The following is a 19,666-nucleotide window of genomic DNA, read 5'->3' as shown; positions in this document are numbered from 1 at the left end:
TGCGGTCAAGGTTCGGTGTATGGAGTATGCAACTTGGGTAGATTGAATCATACCTACATGGTTCATCACAGGTCATCAAGCTGGGTGATGAAGTCACCGCCTATGCTGTACCCAGTTGGAGTATCACAGGGGTCATTACTCGGGCCCTTCCAATCTTCAGCGTACGTCTCTCCCAACGGCAATGGCATATGAAGAAGCTTGACTCAATTTATCACTCGGCCTTAAGATTTGCATTGAACTGCCCATATAGGACTCACCACTGTGATCTCTACATTGGGTCAAACTTAACATCTCTTAATGTTCGACGGCTTGTGCACCAGATCTTATTTATTCACGATGTACTTACAAAAAAATCCGCAGACTACCTGCTGGATCTCCTCTCTGTTTCGAAGAACAATGTGACCTAAGGTCTTCGCTCATTTACCAGCTTCACATTCCTTATTTCCGTACAAATACTGAAGGGCCTTTGCTATTGGGGCCCCCAGGGTCCGGAATGCAATTGGCAATAAACTGCAACTTGAATCACTACCTATGAGATATTCACTCAAAACTGCTCTCGATGAGTTGTACACCCCTAGCTGCCACTGCTATTCAGTGGCCTAAAATCAAATGTTTTCGTTCCGGATGACCGCTGCAACATACGATCTTGTGTTTTGATTTAGTGTACTGATCTTTAAAGGTGCATTATAAAAAAAAATTGATACTCCTACTGATGCTCCCTGCTGTTGTGGAGTGACTCATGCAGCCAGCTATGGCTACAGGGTTTGGTGCTACATGTTGTTTATGTCGTTTATTGTGAAATTTCGGTCACAGTTCCTATGATCACTGTTACATTGCTTATGGCTTTATTTTGGTGATTGCAAAAAGTTTTTTGGTTTGGCCATGTTTGTGTTGTTGTAGTACGGAGTTAGAATGATGGCTTTAATCTAAGTTGTCTTGTGGTTGTTGTTGTTTAACTTGCATCCCACTGGGATTTTTGCACAGCGTTGGTTTACGGTGCTTTTTTTCTGGAAGACTGCAGTTTTTTCCTGGATTTTTCTGTTTGCGCATAGTCACTTTAAGATGTTGTCTGGTTCATGTTTTTGTTTTTTGTTTGTTGCGGTTGCACCCGATTCAAGAGCCGAATGGCTCACAGGGCTATACCAAATATATGAAACTGAAAAATAAAACTTAAACTGAAATATCATCTCATGACATCAAGTTCCATAAATATGCCGAAGCATAATTGTACACCGCAGTGAAGTCAAAGTTAGAAATACAGTATAGAGCCTCGGTAACCTCGAATAGTGCAAGCGAGCGGTGCACGTGCGGTTTCAACTAAACGAAATGCTGCGTAATCCAAGAGAATCGGAGGTTCTGCTGGTTAGCACTCGGGTTCAAGCAGTACAATTTGTGGATCAGAATCTGTCGTTTGCTCACCAGGTGCAAAATATCGTCAGGTCCTGCGATTTTCATATCAGGGCTCTACGACACATTTGACCACTATTGAGTCGTGACGTGGCCAACACAGTTGGTGTGTAGGGTAGCATCGACAAGGCTCAATAATTATTGCAACTCAATACATCTACAGGATTTCTGCCAAAATCATTACCAAGCTGCGTGTACAACATTCTTCGGCGCGTGTCGTGATGGGTTACTACAAGATCTGACCGTGTCCGTCCAGTGCTTGCCGAACGAATGCATTATAAGGTCGCACCCATTACGCGCAAAGTGCTTGCCACAAATGAACCACGATACCTCGCTGCTGATCTTGTCAAGGAGCTATAAGCCATCATCACGCGAACTCCGCTCACCCTAGCAGCGGCGGCTTTAGGCTGGCCATCGAACAAAGATGATGGTCACCACATCGTCGCGGCGCTTTCAGATGCACTTTTGTGGCCATCTGGAACGCTCTTCCTTCCGATATTAGGGAGCCACTGGAGCTGTGCACTTGTAAATCATCATCGAGATTGACAAACGAATTTATTTAGAACTGCTTGCCGTTTAGTTCAACATTTATTCGTACAGATGTAAGGGATCTGCGAGCCACCCTCAACGCACCACGCAGACATGAAATATCCGCTCTCACTATAACACGCACCAATCACACGCGCAGGAATTCGCTCGACGGGGGTCAGGGGTTAAAGGGCAATGACGTCACCCAGACAAGGCATGCAGGGCGAGTATTGGGAACGAGGGCGGAGATGGAGGGGTTAAAAGGGGCTGTGGGATGCGTGTTCGGGGTTGGTTTTGGAACGAGTGTTGCTGTGCGTTGGAGAAATAAAGAAGTGCTGAACCAGTCTCAGACTCCTCTTCACAGACATAGCTATAAACCATGCAATGTAACTCGTATTGGCCAAACATCCCCATGCTCAAATCTTACCTCAACACAACTCCACAACCTTCTGAAATGAACTAAACCCACAAAGACGGTGGTCAACGCATGGCGTGGCGCTTTCAGATGCGCTGCTTATGCGGCCGTCTAGAAAGCTCTCCATCTAGATCATGGGTGAGGAACGTCCGGCCCACGGGCCGTATAAGACCCGCAAAATAATTTGGTCTGGCCCTGCCAAGGCCACCGCAGGCGGGACTCGAAATTCAATAAATCTAGGAGCAAACCTGGAAAAGCAGTTGCGAGAAGCAACATCATCAATGCCAACTAACATCACACACAACCTCACCAAAGAGAAGCCGTTCCAGCCATCACATTTGGGGTGAGTTAATTAAACGTTTGACCAAATCTAACAGGCAAATTCTTTAGTTGATAATTTTATATGGCTCGCGAATGACGTTACAAATAGCCAAATGGCCCTTGGCAGAAAAAGGTTCCCCACCCCTGATCTAGATTGACAAACTCATTTCTTTAGCACCGCTTTGTTGTTGTGCTTAGTTTGGCGTCCTTCCCCCCGCACCTCCGATAAGCAAGGTTGGCTCCACACAGTGTGAAACAAGTTCAACATACAATAAAATTGAGTTTCACAAAATTCACTCCCAGACTTCCCTCCGATACAAAGCTTTTCTTTTATTGATCCCGATTCGCAATTGAAAAATAAAAATTGTCAGTCATTACACAGCTGGGGGGCGAATGAGCCGGAACACAATCCTTTAGCCAACAGCCATGCGTCTCCATCGGGCATGTCTTTAATGGCCATGTCAGCAACACTGATCCGGTGACAATTGAATACATTGGTCCAAACCATAGGCGTGAATGTTTCTCGGGTCTCTTTCTCTCAGGAGTTTCGTAGTGGCCAAACGCAGGGCTTGAACCAAGGAACGGCAACAGTGCTGGCCTCGGTGTCTCCGTCACAGCCGTTGTGAACCTTCCCTGGAGACACTGAAGAGCACCAAGGCTCAAACCTAGCACCTTTAAAAAAAAAAACCCACCGTGTCTCCTGACACGGCCACGCAGACTCATTGAGACATGGGGACACCCCCAGACGCCAGATTGGAACACAGAATATAGTAAGTAAAGAAAGTCAAGTCCACACAGCCATTTCGAATTTCTTGAGAGACAGCCAGACCAGGCGTTCGAACCCAGGACTTCTACTGGACAACTGTCAAAAAGAGCTTCATAGCTCATTGGATTCCTCCGATCAAAACAAAAGATTTAGATTTTAAAGATTCTAATTTTTAACTAGTGTCACTGGCTCGCAGTCTCTGACACGGCCATGGACGTAGAGGGAGGCACGCAGGCGTTTAACCTAGGATCGCAGTGGTGCTGGATCAGCGTCTCTGACACGTCCATTGTGAACCCCCATAAGATACACAGAAAGACCCATGATGCCCTGGGCATGAACCCAGAACCTCAACACAAGGTGTCTCTTGACACGGCCACTATTAACTCTTTGATCCACCCACTCCCTCCCATTGACCCTCCTCCGCTCAGTCGTGGGTTCACGATGGCCTGGTGGTGTCTGGGTTGACGATGGCCTGGTGGTGTCTGGGTTGACGATGGCCTGGTGGTGTCTGGGTTGACGATGGCCAGTGGTGTAAACTAAACCATTTTTTTTTATTTTACCAGGTAAGGCCCAGTTAGCTATGGAGCTCTATTTCAGAAGCGACCTGACTATTTCAAAAGACAGCTTAACGAAATGGTGGCTTAACATCACGTGGAAATGTATATCAGCCAAATACTCCGAATGCGTGACGTGGAGGGAAAACCCCTAGGACCTGGAAAGCAAATCCACGCGACCAACACGGGGAAGGGGGTGGCGGGAGGGACACCACGACCGTCTGCAAACCAGGAGAAGTTAGTTAACGTCTTCTCGCCACCGCCGGGCCCCCGTTCATGACGGGTTCACGACGGCCGACCGCCGCGGCCCTCAAGTGCCGTAGGTGGCCTCGTCGAAGGCCTTGCGAGCCTTCTTGAGCTCCTCGTTCATGGTGAGCAGCTCCTTCATGCGCGAAAATTTGCGCTCGTCCTTCCTGACGAGGAACACCAGGTCCTCGACCTGGAGCCGCCCGGGCCGCCCTACGGCGATCGCCCTGTGAGTCTGAGAGAGTGAGAGAGATCAGGGATAGTCTTGTAGGTCTGAGAGAGACAGGGATAGCCCTGTAGGTGTGAGGGTGGGTGAGTGTGAGTGGGTGAGTGTGGTGAGTGTGAGAGTGGTGAGTGTGAGAGTGGTGAGTGTGAGAGTGGGTGAGTGTGATAGTGGGTGAGTGTGAGAGCGGGTGAGTGGGTGAGTGTGGGAGTGTGTGAGTGTGAGAGTGGGTGGGAGTGGTGAGAGAGTGGTGAGTGTGGTGAGAATGAGAGTGGGTGAGTGTGAGAGTGGGTGAGTGTGAGAGTGGGTGAGTGAATGGCTAAGTGGGTGAGCGTGAGAGTGGGTGAGTGTGAGAGTGGATGAGTGTGAGAGTGGATCAGTGTGAGTGAGTGTGAGCGTGGATGAGTGTGAGAGGGGTGAGTGAGAGCGAGTGAGTGAGTGAATGGTCGAGTGGGTGAGTGTGAGTGTGGGTGAGTGTGAGAGTGGGTGAGTGTGAGAGAGTGGGTGAGTGTGAGAGAGTGGTGAGCATGAGAGTGGGTGAGCGTGAGAGTGGGTGAGCATGAGAGGGGGTGAGTGAATGGCCAAGTGGGTGAGTGTATGGCCAAGTGGGTGAGTGTGAGGGTGGTGTTGACCTCTCACCGTCTCAGTGATGAACTCTGTGAGGAGATCCTCCAGCAGATCCACACACTCCGTGTAGGGGTTCTGGTCATCTCCAAATCCGTACATCATACAGCGCACTGCACAGGAGGAGAAAAACTAAATCCAAACAGCCATAAAGCTCTCTGTCACAGATGTCCAGTAGTGGTCAGCGAGTTAACATAAAACAACACAAACAACTACGTACAAACCATTTTTTAACTAAGACTTTCTATCTTGATTTGAGGCTTTCGTGACTGCGGTATAAAATAAAATCACGACGTTTCGGGCGCAACACAAGCGTCCGTCATGAGGATTGCCCTCTCATACTCACAGGCCCTTTGGATTTCACCCGTTGGGTTGCACTCCCTCGTCGAGGAGGCCGCTCTTCTTCTTTTCTACAGTTACATGCTAACTTCTCACATTAACATTATGCTGATCCCTCACATTAACATAGCCACTTCAGTGCCCTCGTCCAGGAGGCCGCTCTCCTCCTATCTTACAGTTACGTGCTAATTTCTCACATTTCACATCACTAGCCCCGGCCACTTCTTTATGACCCTTGGGCTACACCCATTTCAAACCTTTTAAAACATTCTGCCCCAGCAGCAGGCCACGCTTTCCCACCTGATGACGGACGCTTGTGTTGCACCCGAAATGTCGCGATTCATCTTAATTTATAAATACGTGCGTTTACCGAAAGGACCATAGAGATGGATAAGACTTTCTATTTTACCAGGGTAAGGGGCCCCCCCACCCGGGCTACTGCGTAACTTCGGTTTCAGAAGCGACGTGGCCGTCACAAGATGATAGCAGCTCAACCAAGCGGCCGACATCGTCACCACGTGGACATTTAGAGCAGCAAAATACTCTGCATCTGTGATGTTGATCCTAAATGTACACACGAACTTACTCGTACACACACACACACTAACACAACACGCACTTAAACCCACACACACAGTGGCGGTGATGTGACCACAGCGCTTGTGCCAGGCTATGTGCACGTGGAGACCACGTGAAGTGTCGAATGCCCGCTGGCAGGAGGTCACGGGGCAGACCCAGGTGCCATGGGTCGACTGAGATCACTCGTTGTTGTGAGCGTCGCTCCTCCGCCCTCCGTTGTTGTTGGAGGGCGACTACCTCCAACTGCCCAGTAGCGTCCTTCACGAGCCTCCTCCACAGAGGCCGAGCTTGACACCGCTGGTACCAGTCATCAGCAAGTCCACTCCGCTCAACGTCCTCCTGTACCACATCACTCCATCTCCTCTCTAGCCCGTTCCGCGCCCCGCGCCCGTTTAGCCCCCTCTATCCGGCTTAACAAAAGCTGTTTAGGCATGCGGTGGCTGGGCATGCGGGCTACATGACCCAGCAAACGCAACCTTGCCTGCTGGAGGAGCTCACCGATGGGACTTTGCCAAGATCTTTCAAGGATTTGTAAACCCGTCACACAATCCAGCCTGGTTACACCCAGAATGGATCGTAGGTAGGCCAGCCTAAATGTTTCTAACCGGCGAAGATGTTCCATAAGGGGGGTCCCACGTTTCACAAGCGTAGAGAAGGGAGGGAATAACCGTGGCCAAGAAGACCTGAAGCTTTGTGCAGAGCGACAGACCAGGTAGCTTCCACACAGCGTTACGAGTGGCAAGATATTGCCACTCAACTGAATCAGACTGAGACCTCTGCTGTTAAACCAGAGCCGGTCATGAACATACTGCCCAGGTATGGGAAACTCTCCACAACTGCCCCATCACCGATTGGGAGTTGTGGGGATGGAGTGTTCGATGGTACAAAATACCCAGGCAGGTGCTTAGTTTTGGTGGGGCTGATGGTAAGGACCCACACCTCTTGGTGGAAAGGTCCAGTTTCAGCAGCAGCGTCTCCAACCCCTCCGCTGAGTGAGCAGCAATTACCAGATCATCAGCATACATAACGTGGTTGACCAATAGGAAGCCATCCCTTGACCGCACCCGGGCATCGATCAGCCTCCCATTGTATCTGTACCAGATGTAAATTCCTCCGGTACAGCAATCGAAGGCTTCATGAACTAGATGGTCGAAATGCTAACACGTATATGTTCAAACACCCACACACTCACACTCATACATGTACACATGCACACATATACATACACACATGTACACACACGCACACTCACACACCCCCACCCCCGCTCACGCTCTTTAGAGAAGAGGCGGTGCCGTCCGCGCTGCCCGCTGGAGGAGGCGGTGGCAGTGGCTACGGCACCCTCCTCGCCCTCCTCCTCGCCCTGCGGTCAACAACAACGACGACATCAACAGTGATGACAACGATATCGACAACGCTAACGATGATATCAATGATGATGACAACGACGTCAACAATGACAACGATGACGTCAACAACGACGACAACGATGACGTCAACAACAACGATGATGTCAAAACGAAACAGACTTTTTTTTTCCTTCGTGGCTTTTATCCACGACTCCATCGTGGATAAAAGCCACGAAGGAAAAAGGTCGCCCGTGTAGCCTATTAACAGTGGATGAGTGGGTGAGAGAGTGGGAGGGTGGGTGGGTGAGCGAGTGGGTGGGTGAGTGGGCGAGCGAGTGGGCGAGCGAGTGAGTGATTGGGCAAGTGGGTGGGTGAGTGAGTAGGTGAGCGAGTGGGTGAATGCATAGCTGTCAACCCATACGGTTTAACCCCGTATTCTTGTACAGGTCCATTTGTGATGGGACTTTGTAGGATGAACGTGATGACCAACGAGGTCTGAATTGGTCTGTGAGTAGGTAGGGCACTGATGAGGGGTTGACGTGTTTGTAGCAGGGAGTAGCAGCAGCAGCAGCAGCGCCTATGAAGGCTGCCGGCACTGACACACACAGAGGGGGTGGGTGGCCAGCACCACACGCACGCCCGGCCGCCTTTGTATCTCCCCCCCCCCGCCCAGTGGCGATGTTTACTACACATCACTGCACCGGTACCTCATTAGAGGCAGAGTCTACCTAGCGGAAGGCCCATGACCGGTTCAGATAATAATCGCTGTCACTGGCGGTGGTGGTGGCAGTGGTCGAGGAGGCTCATGAAGGACGCCGCTGCTACTGCTGGGCATTTGCAAGGCAGTCGCCCTCCAGCAGCAGCGGAAGGCTGAGGAGCGACCCTCACAACAACGAGCGGAGCGCCGGGCGCTAAAGCACAACGAGTTTGCGCAGTAGGCGGGTGGGGGGGGGCACAGGTGGTGGTACACTGGCCAGTCAACTCGGTCAGTCGACCTCCGTGGCAGCTGCTGGGTCTGTCCCGTGACCTCCTCCTGTCAGCAGCGAGCTTTCGACACTTCGCGCAGTAGCTTCGAAGTGCACCTGGCCTGGCACAGGCGCATTTGGTGACGCTTCGTGGCGTGAGCGGGAATCGAACTCGGGTCTCGGGCCGGTTCGCAGCGCTGCGAGCCTAACCGCTGCGCCACCGCTCCCCACAATAGAACAGCAGCCGCTGCTGCAGCTGTGGATCGAGCCTGGTCACGACCACGGTGGTGGTGGCCGTGGTGGATCTGCCGTGTCCAGGGAGCGGTGGGGCAGCGGTTAGCGCACTGTGTGTGTGTGGGGAGCGGTGGTGCAGTGGTTAGGGCACTATTTGTGTGTGGGGAGCGGTGGTGCAGTGGGTAGCGCACTGTGTGTGTGTGGGGAGTGGTGGTGCAGTGGTTAGCGCACTGTTTGTGTGTGTGGGGAGCGGTGGTGCAGTGGTTAGCGCACTGTGTGTGTGGGGAGTGGTGGTGCAGTGGTTAGCGCACTGTTTGTGTGTGGGGAGCTGTGGTGCAGTGGTTAGGGCACTGTGTGTGTCCGGGGAGCGGTGGTGCAATGGTTAGCGCACTGTGTGTGTGGGGGGGGGGGGGCGCGGTGGTGCAGCGGTTAGCGCTACGCTCCGCTGCTAATCTAGCGACCCAGGTTCGATTATCGCCCACTGCCACCAACACCGCCAGTGACGATTACCTGAGACGGTCCTAGGGCTCCCCTAGGTCCACTCAGCTTCAAATGAGGACACTGGTGTAGCGGTGGTATGTGGTAAAAATCGACATTGGGGGGAGACAAAGGCGGCCGGGCGTGGTGCTAGCCACCCACCTACTCACAGCCACTTGCCCCTACAGCACCATCCCCTACAGCACTTTCCCCTACAGCACCATCCCCTACAGCACCATCCCCTACAGCACCATCCCCTACAGCACTTGCCTCTACAACACTTTCCCCTACAGAACTATCCCCTACAGCACTTTCCCCTACAGCACTATCCCCTACAGCACTTTCCCCTACAACACTATCCCCTACAGCACTTGTCCCCGCAGCCTGCTAGAGGCTACACGGTGGCGCTTTGTCTGTGGCGGCGGTCGCGGTACCATGAAGTCGTCCTCCTCGTCCGCCATGGCCCGGTGCGGTGATGTCATCGCCTAAGCCACGCAGAGGAGTGACGTCACTTTATAGTCCGGTGCGATGATGTCATCGCCTGAGCCACGCAGAGAAGTGACGTCACTTTATAGCCCCGTGCTTTGATGTCATCGCCTAAGCCACGCAGAGGAGTGACGTCACTTTATAATCCGGTGCGGTGATGTCATCGCCTGAGCCACGCTGTGGAGTGACGTCACTTGATTTGCCCGTTGCGATGATCGCCTTAGGCAGGCAGCAGAGTGACGTCACTTTATAGCCCAGTGCGATGATGTCATCACCTTAGCCGAAGTTAGGCAGAGGAGTGACGTCACTTTATAGCCCAGTGCGGGGACGTTATTCAGCTGGGTGGATGGAATGACGTCATATTGGATGTTTTAATTGAAAAGAGATCCTGATGACGACTGCTCGTGTTGCGATCGAAACGTCGTCGTTTTTTGTTATTTTCTTTGAACCTATCTCCGTGACTTTACCGAAAGACCCAAGAATAGTTATTCCTGCAGTCACGAAAGCTTTAAGTCGGGATGACGTCAGTTTATATCTCGCCCACACGCGTGGCGCAATGACGTGACCCAGTGTGACACGCGTGACGTCATGTTATACGCGGAAAGTGACGTCACTCCCGTGCTGGCGACCCGTGAGAGAGGGGGGCGTGAACCCGGCTTGGGGCCGACGATTCCCGAGTTAACGACGAGAATCGTTCTCTACGAATCGATTTATCCAAACGGAGGGGAATCGTAATCGGTGTTATCTTAGGAAGAATCGATTCCTTGGTGTGACGTCACGTGCCCCCCCTCACCTACCACCACCCCCCCCCCCACCTCGAGGTGGGGTCGGGCAGCAGTCAGAGTCGATCCACTGCTGGATGACTCCGCACCGCAGGCAAAAGCCATCGCGTGTCAACCCGCACGGTTTACCCCCTAGGGCACTGAGAAGGGGTTGACGGTTATGGGAGTGAGTTGGTGGGTGAGTGAGTGGGTGGGTGGGTGAGTGGGTGGGTGGGTGAGTGGGTAGGTGAGTGAGTGGGTGAGTGAGCGGGTGAGTGAGTGAGCAGGTGAGTGAGTGGGTAGGTGAGTGAGTGAGTGGGTGAGTGAGTGGGTAGGTGAGTGGGTGAGTGAGTGGGTAGGTGCGTGAGTGGGTGAGTGGGTTGGTGAGTGCGTGGGTTGGTGAGTGAGTGGGTAGGTGACTGAGTGGATTAATGAGTGAGTGGGTAGATGAGTGAGTGGGTTGGTGAGTGAGTGGGTCGGTGAGTGGGTAGGTGAGTGGGTAGGTGAGTGAGTGGGTAAGTGAGTGGGTAGGTGAGTGAGTGGGTAGGTGAGTGAGTGGGTCGGTGAGTGGGTTGGTGAGTGGGTAGGTGAGTGGGTCGGTGAGTGGGTAGGTGAGTGAGTGGGTAGGTGAGTGAGTGGGTGAGTGAGTGGGTAGGCGAGTGAGTGGGTGAGTGAGTAGGTGAGTGAGTGGGTGAGTGAGTGGGTGAGTGAGTGGGTAGGTGAATGAGTGGGTAGGTGAGTGAGTGGGTAGGTGAGTGAGTGGATTAGTGAGTGAGTGGGTTGGTGAGTGAGTGGGTAGGTGAGTGGGTAGGTGAGTGAGTGAGTGCATAGCTATCAACCCATACAGTTTACGCCCTATTATTGTACAGGGGCAATTGAGTTTTCAGGTCCATTCGTGATGGGACTTTGTAGGATGAACGTTGAGATTTAGAAGGGGCACGTGGTGACCAATAATGTCTGAATTGGTCTGTGATTAGGTAGGGCACTGATGAGGGGTTGACGTGTTTGTAGCAGGGAGTAGCAGCAGCAGCGCCTATGAAGGCTGCCGGCACTGTGACACACACAGAGGGGGTGGGTGGCCAGCACCACCACCACGCACGCCCGGCCGCCTTTGTATCTCTCCCCCCCCCCCTGTGCTAACGTTCCACACGCCACCGCGTGTCGTGCACATTTGAGGCCGAGTCGACCTAGGGGAGGCGGCCCAGGGTACAGGGTTCGAGATCTTCGCTGGTGGGTGTCGCTGGCCGTGAGCGGGAATGGAACTCGGCCCTTTGCCGGGTTCGTGGTGCAGCGCCCCAACCACCGCGCCACCGCTCCTCGCTCACGGCGAGATGTTAACTACCTCGCCTGTTATGCAGGACAAGGCCGTAGCCATGGAGTCAACATTGGGGGGGACCGAATCTTCCAGGGGGGTCTGGGGGTCTTTCCCCAGAAAAAAAAATCTAGATTTGAAAACGAATTTCCTGCCTAAAATTTCAAAACATTCACTAACACATAGGATGGAGTTTTTTTTACAATGTCTAATAGTGTATTGCAGGGGTCGGCAACCAAAATAACAAGAAGAGCCATTTCTTTCCAATTCGGTACAAAATTCAGTATTTCAAGAGCCGCAATGCATCTGAGTACATACTGTACATACGTACATATCGTCAAGAAGCAGCCCGTAAAGAGCCGCATGCGGCTCCGGAGCCGTAGGTTGCCGACCCCTGGTGTATTGTATTACATTGCTCTGTTTTTAATTTGTTTACCTTTTCTTGTTTCATTGTATGTAATGGCAGAGGTTAGGGATTAATAAAGTACAATAATAACCACAATCATATAAACAGAAATCTATTTCAAAGGAATAAATTGGGGGGTATATGTGAGACAAATACTCCTGTAATTTACTTTTATTATAATTTTGATTTGAAGCTTTCGTGACTGCAGGAATCCATACTATCCTGCCTCAGCAGTTCTCCTGCTGTATTTATCTCACCTGATGACGATTGCTTGTGTTGCGATCGAAACGTCGTGATCTATTATTTTTTTATACCTACGTGACTTTACCGAAAGAAACAAAGTAATGATTCCTGCAGTCACGAAAGCTTCAAATCAAGATTATAATAAACGTAAATTACATTTCATATTAAAGTATGAATTAACAATTGACAAGTGAACTTACGATGTCTCATCGCTTGATCTCGCATCACATCCTCTCATTATTTTATCTCTCACTCTCCGTGCCTCCCCCTCTTACGTCCGCGAGTTGTTCGCTCGTCTGAGTGTGGACTACTACTATTGCTTGTGTAATAAGAGAGCGTCATCTCCTGCATTATTGTGGGGGTTACATTACACATCATACAGTCCATGTATTTTTGATAGTAGGGATTCTATCTGGAGTAAATGTGAATGGACGGATCTACCAGGGAAGCCTCTGAAACGTTCTCGAAGGTTCCAGGAGGGGCGGGGTTTAGCCTCCGATAACTGAATATAAGCCGGGGGTACAGCAACGTTAGGGGTCGGTGTTTGAAGATCGAAGAGCTCCCGTCACTGCTGCCCCACCATCTCAACCTGCCACGTGGCGGCACGACCTCCAGCCGCTCAGCCACTCCCTAGCGTGCCGCCAGCCAGGCGGTGTGTTAGCAAGCGCAGCCACGAGAGCGGGTCGACATCCATGGAGAGAGTGGCTGTACCAAAGATTTACAATATTGAAGTTACTTGTGTCGGAGCCACTCATTACACGTGTGCCGAGGTCGCACCTCCATTCAATGGGTGACCCCGGGGAGTCGTTTACCGTGTGGGTCCCCAAGCTGCAGAATTCACTTCCATCGAATATTCGATCTGCCGAGTCCCTCCATTTAGTTAATCCCTACCTCGACATTTTTTTTCCTGATTAATTTGGTTCTGTGTTTGGGGAGTGCGGGAGGGATATTTGTGTAATGGGTTCTATTGAGGCGCACACTTCCCTGTGGAGGCAACACTTTATTAACATTTGTTACCCACACTATACATAGGGTGGTGACCACCGACCTTCTCTCACTACACTCGGGTACATTAACTAGCGTGGCCCCGCCACGTGGGCCTTGGCCCCGACCTCTTCGTCTTCACTCTTCACGAGGCGCCTTCATCGCGGGCGAGAACAGCCCCGCTCTCTCAGCGGCGCCCGCTTATATGCCTCTCTAGCGTGGCCGGCCACACCCCGGCTACACCCCCCTTCTCGAACCCTCGAGAAGGCTCCGGACCCCGACAACGTGACCCCCAGGGTAGTGACGCCATGTGTGTGCAGACCCGACATAGTAGTGACGTCACGTGTCACTACATCACACCCCTCCCCCGCCGAGTCCTGTATATCCGTGTCTATGGATCCTGTGTATCTCGGTCTCAATAGTGGGTCTCTGCATCTCTAAGCTTGTCTACGTGTTTCCTTCACGATCCAGTTTTGGTCGCGTGGCCATCATCGCACCACTGCAGCTGCGTCTTTAATCCCCCATCAGGTGCAATTATTCGGACGCCACTGGAGCTGTTGCAGTTTAAAATCTTAAGAGTGAAAACTCAGTTATTTAGAAACTGCTCATTGTTGTTGCGTTTAGTTTGTCATCCTTTCCCCGCACCTACGATTAGCACGGTTGGCGAAAGACATTCAACATACATAGATACATACTCTGTGGTTCTTTCGGTAAAGTCACGTAGGTATACAATAAAATAAATCACGTTTGCTGTGGTTTTCCCACCTGATGATGATTGCTTGTGTTGCAATCGAAACGTCGTGATTCATTTTATTTTCTACCTACGTGACTTTACCGAAAGAACCAAAGAGTATGGATTCCTGCAGTCACGAAAGCTTCAAATCTAGATACATAGATACATTTGTTCAAACATCAAATAGAAGCCTGCAAGGAATCGAGTCCGCATTAGCCACACGTACTTGCGGTGAACATGCAAACAAACATGCTCTGATCATTTATGCAGTCTTTGAAACCGATTGGCTTACACCAGAGGCGTTCTCTGTAGGGCCTGGACAGTGCCAGACCAGAGAAGATCGAAAGGCCAAAAGCACAAGGACAATGCCACACGTATCAAAACATTTCTCGGGGTGAGCAGCTACAAAATGGGACCTTTTTGCCAATATCAAAGTATGAAAAAAATAAGTCATATGAAAAAAAAATTAAACACGCTTTAATGAAATGTACCGTACTAATAATGGAAGAACTCCATGACTCCAGCAATTGGCCCCGGAGCGTGCATAGCGTAAGGGACCGTGGTGATTTACAGCCAACGTCAGTTGAGCGTGGACAATTAGACCGAAGCCGAAACATAACATATAAAAAATGTTAAAAAATCTTATTTATTTTTAATGATAGAATATGGTATTGTCATCGGTATGACATAAGTATACCAAGTTTGCAGTCGATACCACATTGGGAAGTGGGTAAAATTTTGTTAAAAGATTTGAGGATACAACAGAGTGAGTTAATAAAAAGCGTGTAAATAAGAATAGGTTTAACCCTTTCTGGCAATAAAACAGGTGTTAAGATGCTCAAATACCAAATGGATTCTAGCTTTCGCAAGGAACTATGTTCTGTATTAACCACACACATTACTTGTGAACATGGAAACATGCTTTGATAAAAATGTTATTGTCTTTGAACCGATTGGTCTACACCAGACAGCAGCCTCCTTGAGGGCCTCGTCTCACCAGTGTCAGACCAGGGAACGCCAAAAGGCGAACAGATACATAGATACATTTGAATCGATATTCTATTCATGATCATTTATTCAGGAGACAGCCACGCTACCGAGTGGTGGAACCCTCAATGACGGTCTTGCTGCTGCTGCTACACTGGGTTGTTATTGGAGACGTTTGCGGGCCAATTAACAACGAGCTGCGTTCATTATACAAGAAGGCAGGAAACCGCAGACACCCAGAGAACACCCCCAACGCCTTGCACGAAAAGAACTTCCAACATACACAAAGATCCCCCCCCGTATGGCCGTAGCAGACTGTTGGGGCAAGTGCCGTTCACTAGCAGCACCTACGAAGGCCGGAACGGCACACGAGGGGGTGGGTGGCCAGCCACCACGCCAGGCCGCCTTTGTCTCCCCCAGTGGCGATGTTTACTGCACACCGCACCAGGTAACTCATTTGAGGCCGAGTCTACCTAGGGGAGGGGCCCAAGACCGGTTCAGATAATCGCCACTGGTGTTGGTGGCCACGAGCGGGAATCGTACTCGGGTCTCTGCCGGGTTCGTAGCGCGCGTGGTGCAGCATCGGACCGCTGCTGTGCTGGCGACGATGATGATGATATTTCAAGCCCTAAAGCCAGCTTCCGGTATCAAGTTACTCGGCGTTTCGGGCACTTTTCACGGCCGCTATCCGCAAGGGGGACACAAAAAAACACCTCCGATGGTTTCGGTTTTGCGCGGCAGAATTTTATTTCAATTACAACTTTTTTTTTTTCCTATCCCCGTGCGGTCATTGGTAACGCGATTCCGGCACGGCCATCGCCGTGGTCCGACAACACAAAGGGGACAACCCCCACAGACTGCGGGGGAGGCGGGGGGGGGGAAGGGGGAGGCGGGGGTCACGACCTCTCAAAGCCCTCTCAAAGCCCTCTGGGCGCGAACGCACGCGGCCGCTGCGAGCCCTCGAGTGCCGTGGTCCCTTCCCAACTCCACCCTCAATCTCGAACGGCCCGAGCCATCGGCGCTTGCTGTGAAACCCACGGTGTCACAAATTTCAACTGCCTCTCACCGGCGCCAGAATCCAGGGAGAGGGGGGGGTAAGGAGGCGCACGTGGCGGTTCGCGAACGCGCCATGGGCCGAGTTGCCGAGAAGAGACGACGGAGCGACGGGCGGCTTCGGGTCGATCCGTTTGGACGATCGCTCCGAGACAGAGGGGGGATGGGGGGGGGGGGGAGCCCCGGTGGGAAGTTTCGCATTAAAATGAAATAACATCACGGCCTCAAAAAAAAACAGATCATCTACGACCTCCATTGCGATTTGGGCGTTTAGTGTTAAGGGTTAAATCGGAGCTCGGGGGCGGGGGGGTGTAAAACAAATTAAAGGATCGGTTTTGACACGCAACTAATGCCGAAAAGCATCTCCCCCCACGCCCCCCCCCCCCCCCCCTGTACCAGATGTAAATTCCTCCAGTACAGCCATCGAAGGCTTCACGAACTAGATGGTCGAAATACTAACACGCAGAGGTGTGGACTCGAGTCATGTGACTTGGACTCGAGTCAGACTCGAGTCATGAATTTGATGACTTGCGACTCGACTTGGACTTGCATAACAATGACTTTGTCCCACCTATGAGATGTGGACTCGAGTCATGTGACTTGGACTCGAGTCAGACTCGAGTCATGAATTTGATGACTTGCGACTCGACTTGGACTTGCATAACAATGACTTTGTCCCACCTCTGCTAACACGTATATGTTCAAACACCCACACACTCACACTCATACACATACACATGTACACATATACATACACACATGTACACACACGCACACTCACACACCCCCACCCCCGCTCACGCTCTTTAGAGAAGAGGCGGTGCCGTCCGCGCTGCCCGCTGGAGGAGGCGGTGGCAGTGGCTACGGCACCCTCCTCGCCCTCCTCCTCGCCCTGCGGTCAACAACAACGACGACATCAACAGTGATGACAACGATATCGACAACGCTAACGATGATATCAATGATGATACCGACGTCAACAATGATAACGATGACGTCAACAACGACGACAACGATGACGTCAACAACAACGATGATGTCAAAACGAAACAGACTTTTTTTTCCTTCGTGGCTTTTATCCACGACTCCATCGTGGATAAAAGCCACGAAGGAAAAAGGTCGCCCGTGTAGCCTATTAACAGTGGATGAGTGGGTGAGAGAGTGGGAGGGTGGGTGGGTGAGCGAGTGGGTGGGTGAGTGGGCGAGCGAGTGGGCGAGCGAGTGAGTGATTGGGCAAGTGGGTGGGTGAGTGAGTAGGTGAGCGAGTGGGTGAATGCATAGCTGTCAACCCATACGGTTTAACCCCGTATTCTTGTACAGGTCCATTTGTGATGGAACTTTGTAGGATGAACGTGATGACCAACGAGGTCTGAATTGGTCTGTGATTAGGTAGGGCACTGATGAGGGGTTGACGTGTTTGTAGCAGGGAGTAGCAGCAGCAGCGCCTATGAAGGCTGCCGGCACTGACACACACAGAGGGGGTGGGTGGCCAGCACCACACGCACGCCCGGCCGCCTTTGTATCTCCCCCCCCCCGCCCAGTGGCGATGTTTACTACACATCACTGCACCGGTACCTCATTAGAGGCAGAGTCTACCTAGCGGAAGGCCCATGACCGGTTCAGATAATAATCGCTGTCACTGGCGGTGGTGGTGGCAGTGGTCGAGGAGGCTCATGAAGGACGCCGCTGCTACTGCTGGGCATTTGCAAGGCAGTCGCCCTCCAGCAGCAGCGGAAGGCTGAGGAGCGACCCTCACAACAACGAGCGGAGCGCCGGGCGCTAAAGCACAACGAGTTGGCGCAGTAGGCGGATGGGGGGGGGCACAGGTGGTGGTACACTGGCCAGTCAACTCGGTCAGTCGACCTCCGTGGCAGCTGCTGGGTCTGTCCCGTGACCTCCTCCTGTCAGCAGCGAGCTTTCGACACTTCGCGCAGTAGCTTCGAAGTGCACCTGGCCTGGCACAGGCGCATTTGGTGACGCTTCGTGGCGTGAGCGGGAATCGAACTCGGGTCTCGGGCCGGTTCGCAGCGCTGCGAGCCTAACCGCTGCGCCACCGCTCCCCACAATAGAACAGCAGCAGCTGCTGCAGCTGTGGATCGAGCCTGGTCACGACCACGGTGGTGGTGGCCGTGGTGGATCTGCCGTGTCCAGGGAGCGGTGGGGCAGCGGTTAGCGCACTGTGTGTGTGTGGGGAGCGGTGGTGCAGTGGTTAGGGCACTATTTGTGTGTGTGGGGAGCGGTGGTGCAGTGGGTAGCGCACTGTGTGTGTGTGGGGAGTGGTGGTGCAGTGGTTAGCGCACTGTTTGTGTGTGTGGGGAGCGGTGGTGCAGTGGTTAGCGCACTGTGTGTGTGGGGAGTGGTGGTGCAGTGGTTAGCGCACTGTTTGTGTGTGGGGAGCTGTGGTGCAGTGGTTAGGGTACTGTGTGTGTCCGGGGAGCGGTGGTGCAATGGTTAGCGCACTGTGTGTGGGGGGGGGGGGGGCGCGGTGGTGCAGCGGTTAGCGCTACGCTCCGCTGCTAATCTAGCGACCCAGGTTCGATTATCGCCCACTGCCACCAACACCGCCAGTGACGATTACCTGAGACGGTCCTAGGGCTCCCCTAGGTCCACTCAGCTTCAAATGAGGACACTGGTGTAGCGGTGGTATGTGGTAAAAATCGACATTGGGGGGAGACAAAGGCGGCCGGGCGTGGTGCTAGCCACCCACCTACTCACAGCCACTTGCCCCTACAGCACCATCCCCTACAGCACTTTCCCCTACAGCACCATCCCCTACAGCACCATCCCTTACAGCACTTGCCTCTACAACACTTTCCCCTACAGAACTATCCCCTACAGCACTTTCCCCTACAGCACTATCCCCTACAGCACTTTCCCCTACAGCACTATCCCCTACAGCACTTGTCCCCGCAGCCTGCTAGAGGCTACACGGTGGCGCTTTGTCTGCGCCGGCGGTCGCGGTACCATGAAGTCGTCCTCCTCGTCCGCCATGGCCCGGTGCGGTGATGTCATCGCCTAAGCCACGCAGAGGAGTGACGTCACTTTATAATCCGGTGTGGTGATGTCATCGCCTTAGACACACAGAGGAGTGACGTCACTTTACAGTCCGCTGCCGTGATGTCATCGCCTGAGCCACGCTGTGGAGTGACGTCACTTGATTTGCCCGTTGCGATGATCGCCTTAGGCAGGCAGCAGAGTGACGTCACTTTATAGCCCAGTGCGATGATGTCATCACCTTAGCCGAAGTTAGGCAGACGAGTGACGTCACTTTATAGCCCAGTGCGGGGACGTTATTCAGCTGGGTGGATGGAATGACGTCATATTGGATGTTTTAATTTAAAAGAGATCCTGATGACGACTGCTCGTGTTGCGATCGAAACGTCGTCGTTTTTTGTTATTTTCTTTGAACCTATCTCCGTGACTTTACCGAAAGACCCAAGAATAGTTATTCCTGCAGTCACGAAAGCTTTAAGTCGGGATGACGTCAGTTTATATCTCGCCCACACGCGTGGCGCAATGACGTGGCCCAGTGTGACACGCGTGACGTCATGTTATCCGCGGAAAGGGACGTCACTCCCGTGCTGGCGACCCGTGAGAGAGGGGGGCGTGAACCCGGCTTGGGGCCGACGATTCCCGAGTTAACGACGAGAATCGTTCACTACGAATCGATTTAT

General features: G+C 52.2%; 1 protein-coding gene and 1 long non-coding RNA gene across 2 annotated transcripts; both read right to left on the bottom strand.

Moving 5' to 3' along the window:
• Positions 1–2,981: 2,981 nt before the first annotated feature.
• TAF13 (TATA-box binding protein associated factor 13) lies at positions 2,982–9,602 on the bottom strand. Its single transcript, XM_078621005.1, has 4 exons — positions 9,462–9,602; positions 7,275–7,365; positions 5,100–5,197; positions 2,982–4,472 (listed from the first exon to the last, which is right to left on the bottom strand). The coding sequence occupies exons 1-4, from the start codon at positions 9,507–9,509 to the stop codon at positions 4,302–4,304; spliced, it is 408 nt and encodes a 135-aa protein (XP_078477131.1). The 5' UTR covers positions 9,510–9,602; the 3' UTR covers positions 2,982–4,301.
• Positions 9,603–13,220: 3,618 nt separating this feature from the next.
• On the bottom strand, positions 13,221–19,405 carry LOC144738096 (uncharacterized). Its single transcript, XR_013589128.1, has 2 exons — positions 18,957–19,405; positions 13,221–16,884 (listed from the first exon to the last, which is right to left on the bottom strand). It is a non-coding gene; the product is annotated as an uncharacterized LOC144738096 (long non-coding RNA).
• Between the last annotated feature and the right edge of the window lie 261 nt (positions 19,406–19,666).

Source organism: Lampetra planeri, chromosome 77 (assembly GCF_965212315.1).
Source record: "Lampetra planeri chromosome 77, kcLamPlan1.2.h2, whole genome shotgun sequence".
Classification (NCBI taxonomy): Eukaryota; Metazoa; Chordata; class Hyperoartia; order Petromyzontiformes; family Petromyzontidae; genus Lampetra; species Lampetra planeri.
Note: the sequence above shows the minus strand (reverse complement) of the source record. Positions and strands in the feature narration are given on the sequence as shown.